Source organism: Mobula hypostoma, chromosome 17 (assembly GCF_963921235.1).
Source record: "Mobula hypostoma chromosome 17, sMobHyp1.1, whole genome shotgun sequence".
Taxonomy (NCBI): domain Eukaryota; kingdom Metazoa; phylum Chordata; class Chondrichthyes; order Myliobatiformes; family Myliobatidae; genus Mobula; species Mobula hypostoma.
In genome coordinates, this window is record NC_086113.1 from 21,981,595 (window position 1) to 21,992,748 (window position 11,154).

The 11,154-nt window shown below is 41.5% G+C and overlaps 1 protein-coding gene across 1 annotated transcript in view; it reads right to left on the minus strand.

Annotated features, from left to right (window-relative positions):
• The window catches only part of LOC134357889 (PH domain leucine-rich repeat-containing protein phosphatase 1-like), a 174,874-nt gene extending 163,720 nt beyond the window's left edge, over positions 1-11,154 (minus strand). Inside the window, exon 1 of the mRNA XM_063069633.1 lies at positions 9,565-11,154. Within this exon, the coding sequence (XP_062925703.1) occupies positions 9,565-10,948 (1,384 nt within the window). The 5' untranslated portion in view covers positions 10,949-11,154. The remainder of the gene's footprint in view (positions 1-9,564) is intronic.

Genomic DNA, 11,154 nt, shown 5'->3' on the forward strand with positions numbered 1-11,154 from the left:
TATAAGTTTATCATTCACATTATCAACTGATTAAAGTAACAGTGCCAAATATACCAGCTGATCTTTGTTGTGACAACATTTGATTTTGCACTAAGACCCAGAGGCTACATTAATTTAGGATGATCATTCTCTCTCATCTGATTCAGCTACTGACACAGATTTCAATCCTGTTTGTGCTAAATTAGCTCATATTAGTTAGATCAGGCAGTAAAACACTATAATTTGTCTAATTATCACAATGTTACAGAAGGCAAAAAGCACCTATTTTTTTCTTCTATCGTCTTCATCATTACTTCCTGTTGTGTGGAACAGACCTAAAATCATAAGACCACAAGACATAGGAGCAGAATTAGGCCACTCAGCCCAATGAGCCTGCTCTGCCATTCCACCATGGTTGATTTATTATCCCCCTCAACCACAATCTCTTACCATCTCCCTGTAACCTATGATGCCTCGACTACAAAGAATCTACCAACCTCTACTCTAAATATACTAAATGACTTGGTCTCCCACAGCTGTCCATGGCAATGAATTCCACAGTTTCACCACTTTCTGGCTGAAGAAATTCCTTCGCATCTCTGCTCTAAATGGATGTCCTCTATTCTGAGGCAGTGACCTCTAGTCCTAGATTTGTCCACTATAGGAAGCATCCTCTTCACGTCCATTCTGTCTCGGACTTTCAATATTCGACAGGTTTCAATGAGATCCTCCCCCCTATTCTTCGAAACTCCAGCAAGTACAAGCCCAGAGCATTCAAACACTCCTTAAACATTCATTTCCAGAATCATTCTCTTAGCTACAGGACCCAAAACTGCTCGCAATACTCCAACTACAGTCTGACCAATGCCTTATAAAGTCATCCAAATTATTGACACATGTCAAAAAAGTGGTTCCAATACTGACCCCTGCATAACACTAGTCATTTGCAGCCACCCAGAATAGACTCCCATCAGCCTGACTCTTTGCCTCCTGCCCATTAGCCAATCTTTATCTCTCCTGTAATACCACTGGTTCTTATCTTGTTAAGTAGCTCATGTGTGGTACCTTCTGAAAATCCAAGTAAACAATACCCACTGACTCTCTTTTGTATATCTTGTCTGTTATTTCCTCAAAGAATTCCAACAGGTTTGTCAGGTAAGATTTGCCCTTAAGGAAACCACGCTGATTTTGGCCATAATTGTCATGTACTTCCAAGTACCCTGAAACATCATCTATAAATAACTCCTAAAATTTTCCCAACCATTGAAGTCAGGCTAACTGGTCTGTAACCTCCTTTCTTCTGCCTCCCTCCCTTTAAAAGAGTAGTGTGACATTTGCAATTTTCCAATCATGAACCATTCCAGAATCTAGTGATTTTTGAAAAATCATTACTACTGCTTCCACAATTTCTTCAGTTACCTCTTAACAGAACCTTGATGTGCAGTCCATCTGGTCCAGGTGACTTATCAGCTTCCCAAGAACATTCCCCCTAATAATAGCACCTGCCCTCACTTTTGCCCCGACACTCATAAATTTCTGGCATACTGCTCGTGTCTTCCAGTGAAGACTGCCACAAAATTTTTAATAATTTCACCCGCTATTTCTTTGTCCCCATTACTACCTCTCCAGCGTCACTTTCCAGTAGTCCAATACCCACGCCTGCTTCTCTTTATATATCTGAAAGAAACACTTTTGCATCCTCTTTGATATTATTAAATAGCTTGCCTTCATAGTTCATCTTTTCTCTCTTCATGGTTAGAAACATAAAAAACCTGCAGCACAATACAGGCATTTCAGCTCACCATGCTGTGCCAAACATGAACTTACTTTAGAAATTAACTGGGGTTACCCATAGCCCTCTGTTTTTCTAAGCCTCATGTACCTATCCAGGAGACTCTTAAAAGACCCTATTGCATCCGCCTCTACCACAATCGCCGGCAGCCCATTCCACGCACTCACCACTCTCTGCGTAAAAGATTTACCCCTGACAACCCCTCTTTACCTACTTCCAAGCACCTTAAAACTGTGCTCTCTCGTGTTAGCCATTTCAGCCCTGGGAAAAAGCCTCTGACTATCCACACAATCAATGCCTCTCATCACCTTATTCATCTCTCATCCTCTATCGTTCCAAGGAGAAAAGGCCAAGTTCACTCAACCTATTTTCATAAGGCATGCTCCCCAATCCAGGTAACATTCTTGTAAATCTCCATTGCACACTTTCTATAGCTTCCACATCCTTCCTGTAGTGAGGTGACCAGAACTGACCATAGTACTCTAAGTGGGGTCTGACCAGGGTTCTATAGAACTGTAACATTACCTCTCGGCTCTTGAGCTCAATCCGACGGTTGCTGAAGGCCAATGCACCATATGCCTTCTTAACTACACAGTCAGCCTGCACAGCAGCTTTGAATATTCTATGGACTCGGACCCAAAGATCCCTCTGATCATTCACGCTGCCGAGTCTTACCATTAATACTATATTCTGCCATCATATTTAACCTACCAAAATGAACCACCTCACACTTATCTTGGTTGAACTCCATCTGCCACTTCTGAGCGCAGTTTTGCATCTTATCGATGTCCCGCTGTAACCTCTGACAGCCCTCCACACTATCCACAACACCCCCAACCTTTGTGTCATCAGCAAATTTACTAACTCATCCCTCCACTTCCTCATCCAGGTCACTTATAAAAATCATGAAGAGAAGAGGGTTGTATGCACTGGAATTTAGAAGGATAAGAGGGGATCTGATTGAAAGATATAAGATTATTAAGGGATTGGACACGCTAGAGGCAGGAAACATGTACCCGATGTTGGGGGAGTCCAGAACCAGAGGCCACAGTTTAAGAATAAGGGGTAGACAATTTAGAACGGAGTTGAGGAAAAACTTTTTCACACAGAGGATTGTGGTTCTGTGGAATGCTCTGCCTCAGAAGGCAGTGGAGGACAATTCTTTGGATTCTTTCAAAAAAGAGATAGAGCTCTTAAAGATAGCGGTGTGAAGGGCTATGGGGAGAAGGCAGGAAAAGGGTACTGATTGTGGATGATCAGCCATGATCATAGTGAATGGTGGTGCTGTCTCGAAGGGCTGAATAGTCTACTCCTGCACCTATTGTCTATTGTCTAAGAGGTCCCAGAACAGATCACTGAGGCACACCACCGGTCACCAACCTTCATGCAGAATATGATCCGTCTACAACCTCCTTTTGCCTTCTGGGGGCAAGCCAATTCTGGATCCACAAAGCAATGTCCCCTTGGATCCCATGCCTCCTTACTTTCTCAATAAGCCTTGCATGGGGTATCTTATCAAATGCCTTGCTGAAATCCATATACAATACATCTACTGCTCTACCTTCATCAATGTGTTTAGTCACATCCTCAAAAAATTCAATCAGGCTCTTAAGGCACCACCTGCCTTTGACAAAGCCATGCTGACTATTCCTAATCATATGATGCCTCTCCAAATGTTCATAGATCCTGCCTCTCAGGAACTTTTCCATCAACTTACCAACCACTGAAGTAAGACTCACTGGTCTATAATTCCCCGGGCTATCTCTATTCCCTTTCTTGAATAAGAGAACAACATCCGCAACCCACCAATCCTCCGGAACCTCTCCCGTCCCCATCGATGATGCAAAGATTTTTGCCAGAGGGTCAGCAATCTCCTCCTTCGCCTCCCACAATAGCCTGGGGTGCATCTCATCCGGTCCCGGTGACTTATCCAGCTTGATGCTTTCCAAAAGCACATCCTCTTTCTTAATATCTACATGCTCAAGCTTTTTAGTCCGCTGTAAGTTATCCCTACAATCACCAAGGTCCTTTTTCGTAGTGAATACTGAAGCAAAGTATTCATTAAGTACCTCCACTATCTCCTCCACTTCCATACACACTTTTGCTCTTCACATTCTTAGTTGCCTTATGCTGGTTTTTAAAATATTCCCAGTTCTCTAACTTCCCACTAAATGTTGTTATATTATATGACCTCTCTTTACTTTTATGCTGTCTTTGACTTGCCTTGTCAGGCACAATTGCCTCATCCTCCCTTAAGAATACTTCTTCATCTTTGGGATACATCTCTCCTGCACCTTCTGAATCGCCCCCAGAAATTCCAGCTATTGTTCTGCCATTATCTCTACTTGTGTCCCCTTCCAATCAAATCTGGCTAGATTCTCTCTCATGCCTCTGTAATCCCCTTTACTACAATGTAATACTGATACATCTGACTTTATCTTCTCCCTCTCAAACTGCAGGATGAATTCCTTCACAGTATGATCACTGTCTCCACAGTATTCCTTTACCTTCAGCTCCCAATCAAATCTTGTTCATTACACAACACCCAAATCAGAAATGCCTTCCCCAGTGGGCTCAACTACAAGTTGCTCTAAAAAGCCATCTCATACGCATTCTACAAATTTCCTTTCGAGATCCAGACTAATTTTCCCCAATACACCTGCACACTGAAATCCCCAGTGACTATCGTAACATTGCCCTTATTACATGCCTTTTCCATTTCCCATTGAAATTTATATCCCACATACCGTTCTGGGGTCTGTATTTAACTCCCATCAGGTTCTCATACCCCTGCTAACTTCGTTTAAATCCATCCCCCTAACTATCGAGACCCCTTTCACTGCCGCTCTGCCTGACTTTACCCACCCCTACTGAGCCGCAGAGTGCCACTGGGCTGGAACTGCTGCTGTGCCTTAATCAATCATCAGCCAGCGGTATCCAAATCTGTATACTTGTTGCTGAGGAGAATGGCACAGGGGAAGACTGCAATGACTGCTTACTCCCCTTACTTCAAAGTTCAAAGCACATATATTATCACCATACAAAACCCTGGGATTCATTATCTTGTGGGCGTACTCAATAAATCCATAACGGAATCAACTTGGGTGTTCAACTAATCAGTGCAAAAGACAACAATCAGTGCAAATACAAAAAGATATAATAATAACAAATAATTAAGCAATAAATATTGAGAACATGAGAAGAAGAGTCCATAAGTTGTGGGAGCATTTCAGTGACGGGACATGTGCAGTTGAGTAGCTATCTCCTTTTGTTCAAGAACCTGATGGTTGAGGGGTAATAACTGTTCCTGAACCTGGTGGTGTGAGTGCTGAGGCTCCTGTACCTTCTTTCTGATGGCAGCGGTGATAAAAGAGCATGACCTAGGTGGTGGGACACCCTGATGATGCATGCTACTTTCCTGCTTCAAGAGCATTGGTGTTTTCATACCAGGCTGTGATGCAGCCAGTCAATATACTCTCCACCACACAGCTATAGAAGTTTGTCAAAATTTTAGATGATGCCGAATCTTCGCAACTTCAAAGCAAGTAGAGGCGTTATTGTGTTTTCTTTATTCTTGCACTCATGTGCTGCCCGGAAAAAGTCCATTGAAATGATAACACCAAGGAATTTAAGGTTGCCGACCCTCTCCACCACTGGCTCATGGACCTCTGGTTTATTCCTCCTGAAGTCAATAGTCTGCTCTTTGCTTTTGCTGACATTGAGTGAGGGGTTGTTGTTATGGCACCAAAGAACGTGATTTCCAATCTCTCTCCTATATGTTGATTACTTACCACTTTTGATTTGGCCTATGACAGTGGTGTCATCAGCAAACTTGAATATGGCATTGGAGTTGTGCTTCTCTTGGTGGTCACCCATCTGCTATCTGGAGACAGCACTCTGAGTGTGACCACCTCAGTAAGGGTCTCATCTCTGAAGTTTTCAGCCTCCTAGATAATCTTGAGTGCATTCTGCTCCAGGTACTTGACCTAGTTAGTCAGTCAGTAGCTAAAGTTGGGTGCACTTCCTACAGATGTTGTCATCAGGGAAACCATTAGGTACCCTGAAATTCCACCTCTCAAGAGCATTCCACCACCATCCTGCCTAACTTGTTATATCTCTAACATCTCAATCATAAGTTCTAGCCTGCACCAGTTCTTGCATAAGACTGGCCACTCTGCTTAAACCCCACTTTGTTTTATTGGCTCTTGTTAATTGACGCTAGTTACTATTAACTCAAACAATCTCACGCACTACAGACAAGTTCTGACCAGCCCTGCTTATTTTTTAAAACTGATGCAGTTTTCAAAAATCAGCAGATATTGGCTGCAGCACTTATCATGTAGTTTTGTATAAAATTTTGACAGTAATTATTCTTCACAGTAACCAAGCTGTAATTGTTCATTCAGTATAGAAGTCAAGAACTTTTGGCATAAGAAAAAAAAACCTGTTTACCTTCAACTCTGCTCATATTAAAAGAACAAATTAAAAACAAGTTCCAACATGGCTTACCTAACCAAGTGCACATCAGAGGAAATCACTGTACTCACAAATATTTTAAATATGAGTACCATACACAATTAACAAAATGCAGAGCAAGCAAATGAAGCTATACTTCTAAAGTTTATCAAAGTGACTGCAAAGATAACGGAGACAAAATGTGTCAGGAATATTCTGTTAGCTTAATGCAATGGAAAGCACTTTTATAGATTGTGGTAAATGTTATATGATCAATACTCTTTAGAAAACAATGCATCTTACAAGAAATTAATTTCTCATTAGTAGTTTTCTTATTCATCTGCAAACTTTTTATGGGTTATTGAATAAAATTATTCAACAGTAGATGCTTTTTTAGATTCTGCTCTGTAAATGGACACCTGAATAGCAGTAACAAGATAAATAGAACTCTAGTTGCAATGAAGTCCACACCTCTAGCTCATTTTCTACCATCTTGAAGATGACACACAATGAAAATCAAACAAGAAACTACAGATGCTGGAAATCTGAAATAACAGCAGAAAATGTTAGAATTATCATCAGCACAGGCAACATCTTCATCCCAAAAGTATAGCTGTGTGTCTTTTTAACAAATCCTGGAAAAACTCCGTCAGGCAGCATTTTGTTTTTATTTTAATTTTCATTTCCTACTTCTAAGATTATTTTGAAGACACTCACTTCCCATTGTATGCCTTTTTTGTCTTGCTCACCACAGTGGTTTAACTTTTCCTGCTAGTCTTCAACAAGTTTTTGACTAAAACCGCCTTCCACAAGTGCTGCCTGTGAGTGTTTTCAGTATTTTCTGTTGCACCACAGTTTCAAATACTGCACAGTACAGAAAGGAGTGATCACATTGGAGGAGCTGCAGAGGAGATTTACAAGGATGTTGCCAAGATAGGAACATGGTAACTATGAGAAAGATTGTTTTCTGTAGGAAAAAAGCTGAGGTGTTTAAAATTATACACATGCAAGTAGGAAAGAGTTATTTCCCTAAATGAAGTGATGAGAAACTAAAGAGCACAGATTTAAAATAATTGGTAGGATAATAAAAGTTTGAAAAAAACCTCTTTCATACAGAGATTGGTTGAAATCCAAACTCATGCCTGAAAGAGTAGTAGACATGACTGAAAGGCCATGCACCTCAAGCAGGGAGGTGGGATAGGACTGGATTACTATCTTAACCAACACAACCACAGTACAATGGGTTGAATCCTGTTATGATTCTATCAATTAAACAATAGTGAAGCTGTTGGCTAACTACAGCTACTAATCAATTAGTATACAACAGATACAGGCTCAAAAGGAGAAAATAATTTAGTACAGTGTGTTTTTGGATTTAAAAAGTTTTTAAGTTATCTGCTTCTCCAGAACATGCTGTACTTAACATACATCATGTCTCAAATTGCTAACACACTGCATAACAAAATGATATTGATTATGCTAATTTGTCATTAAATTATGTAAATTTGTGGTAGATCCAATGTGTGTACAAGACGCAGATATGGCCACATATTCCATGAACACCAGAGAAACGTCAGAGTACTGAACTACCAAGATTTGTTCCAAATGAATGAAGCTAATTATTGGCTGTGGCAAGGTTGCAACGCTTGAGGAAAACATCTGTAAGAACAACCAGCAATATTTTTTTTATTGCAGGAAACCTTTTTGGCAGGTACCAATGATAAATTATGAGCAGATAAATTCTGCACTGGAATTGCACACCAAACATGTTTCAATGATGAGCTGATGATGCTTTTGAACACTTGTCTCCCAGAACTCTGCTTATTTTTCCTCCCAAGGATTATTTTAGTCTTTTCAATTTAACCTCTTTTGCAGTTTAATAGTTTCATTAAGGTTTAGTTCATTTCCAAATCTCTCATACCATTTTCATTTTATCTGTGTACTAAAGCAAAGAACTGCTTAGCCATGATTGAAAATTAATCTCAATACTGCAGCTGAAGCTTGAAACAAAATTGAAAAGACAAAACCTTTTACATCTCAATTTCTCTCAGCATTTTGCAAATTATACCCCTTACAGTCTTGGTATTATTACTTCGTATTTATGCAGTCCCTTGAATATAGCCCGACTGATATGTTTATTGGCATCGAGTGGGGATTTTTCCCCATTCTGTGGATATGCAAAAATCATTATACATTAAATATTTTGTTGGAATATCTTTCTCATACGCTAAAAGTGACGGCTGGCAAAACCTACTTATGTTCCCAAAGTGACACAATATTACTGAAAATTTATGCAAACATACAAAAGGAACATTGATCATGCAAAACAATGCCAAAAATCATGTGAATAGAAGTGTTATTTTACATTCTGTAGTGACGAGAAAATACATTACTATCTCCAGTAATATTTTGAACACAGTGAATCTCAATCCAACAACTCAGGGGTAACATGGCCAAAACAACATGTATATAATGGCAAGCAATAGCAAAATTCAACAGTTCTGTGATTACAGTGTTGTTCTTCTTTAAATCCTCTGACAACATCCTACACCTATGGAAGCACAAGCTGATGCTTATCTTGAAAGATTTTATTCATGTTAGCTAAATAAGTCATTTGGAGTTAATAGTTTTAAATAAAACTATACAATTAGATGGCACAGCAATATAGCCTATAGAGCTTGCTACCTCACAGAACCAACAATTCAGAATCCACCTTAATGTGATGTACCTCCTGAGTGCAGTTTGCACAGTCCCCTGTTACTGTGTGGGTGTCCTCCAGCCGTTCCAATCTCCTCCCACAACCCAAAGACATGGATACTGGTGAGTGAATCGGCCAGTGTAATTTGCCAATTCCACGAGTAACTGGCAATCTGAGAAGTGAATGGAAATGTCAGGAGAATAGGTTGCTAAGAAAGTAATGATGGAATGGGATTGTTCTGTGAGCCAGCCAAGATACAATGAGATAAATGGCCTGTCTATTTCTTGAAGGGAAATGGAAGTAATTAAATATTTGTGAACATTTAACAAGTACTCCTTTCTGCAATACAGGGCCACTACCTGACTACTCAAATGTCCTAAAATATTTGCCCAGAAAACTAACTTAGACACAGCAAACAACAATTTTCCATCTACTGTTTTCCCTTCCTTCAACGAAAATTAATATCAATATTCATTAAAAAGTTGGTTGGGAGGAAGTCATGCTGTAAATGGGAATAAAGCAGGTTAATTAAATTTGATGACATTTCTATGCACCTTTGCCAACAAACTTTATCAACTTCCAGTCACCTTTTTCACAAAAAAATTGCCAAAAATTGATGAATGATACACAGCTACCATACCTGTATAAAATCGAATCAAACAGCCAATTTCAATGTCCATTCCTTCCTCTTGTATCCTGTAAGGATCCTTAAATCCAAGATTAAAGAGGTACTCATTTTGAACTTCAAGAGGACTTTCATGTGGCTCCAGCCTCCTCGTTGTTTCACCATGAAGCTGCACATACATCATTGGTGTAAGCAAACTGTCATTTGTCCCCATTCTCCAAGTGCCAAAAGATAAGGGCTTCAGTCTGCTATCCCGGTCCTGCATCACTTGTCTGCCGGTAAGGATGTCTTGCCTCAGCTCAGGCTTGTCCAGACATTCTTCCTTGGTCACAGTATCATTTGTAGCATCACCATGCATATAATGAATGTGCGGTGTAAAGCTATCCAGTGAAGGTCTATGCCTAACAGCCTCAGTGTCCACGGTCATCAACTTCACAAAAGAATTATTTAATGATTTGAGTCGATTAGTGTTACTACTCAAAGACTTGAGGTTGCTCCTTTCAGAAGCAGATTTTGGCTCTTCTTGGGCAGTGCCAGGTACTGAATGCACCTGCCTGTGGCTCACAGTGTTTATTTCTTTCTGCATGGCATTGTTATTCAATGACATCCCAACCCTGGTGAATGTGACATTATCTTTCCTGCATCTAACTGTATACATATTTAAGCGCTTCCCAGTATTGGTGCCAGTGCCCAATGACGATCCCATTTTTCCACGAGTTGGAATCCCTAACTGACCATGCCTATTGGCAGCAATTCCTGATCTTGTGCTCACAGTATCCGTCTGCCTTGGTCTGGCCAATAAGGCAGGCGCAATTTTCCTAGGTGCTCCCATCCTGCCACCAACGGTGTTGTCCATGGGACACAACTTGGGGATTCCTCCGCCGTCAGCCGGAAACGTCTTTACCTTGCACCCTCCGGTCTGCTGGACGGGATGCAGCAACCTAGCAGCTATCTCGGCTGCAGTGGTGTCCAGGGAGCAGGTGACAGGTCGCAGGTAGGAGGACAAGTACCTGTCGAAGACGTGCAGGCAGCCCCGATGGACATCGGCAAGAACCCACTCTTTCTCAGCCGCACTCAACGCCCTCTGCCTCAGTCCCGGCATGTTCTTGCGGTCCAAGCTGCGAGTGTGACAGCAAGGAGCCGCCGCGGAAAGGTTCCTCCGTCTCCTCCTCAAAAGCAGCGAGTTAGAGTGACCGCTCCAACTGATGGCAGCGCCGAGCTTCCCACTGTGAGATAAGACAGCGGACGAACGGGACGACGAGACATGTCCTCCCCCTCCTTCTCTGCAGGAATCCAGTCGCTGCACTTCATCGGCGCTCATGCCGCTGCCGCCGCCTTTCACTTTACTACTTTTGCACCTCGCAACGCCCGAACTCTGCCTCCGGAGCGCGGGATCCATGTTCCCGGCCAGTTGTCGCTGTTTCACACACGCACACACAAAACAACGAGGAGGGAGAAAACAAACAACAACAACTTCTTAGTTCTCCAGACAAAATAAAATCAGGTCCGGGCCGTGTATCTTATTTCTTTTGAATTTCGGACCAGAATAGCAGCATCCTGGGAGTGTCCGTCCGCTGTCACTCCGTCCCTCCCTCAGCCACTGAC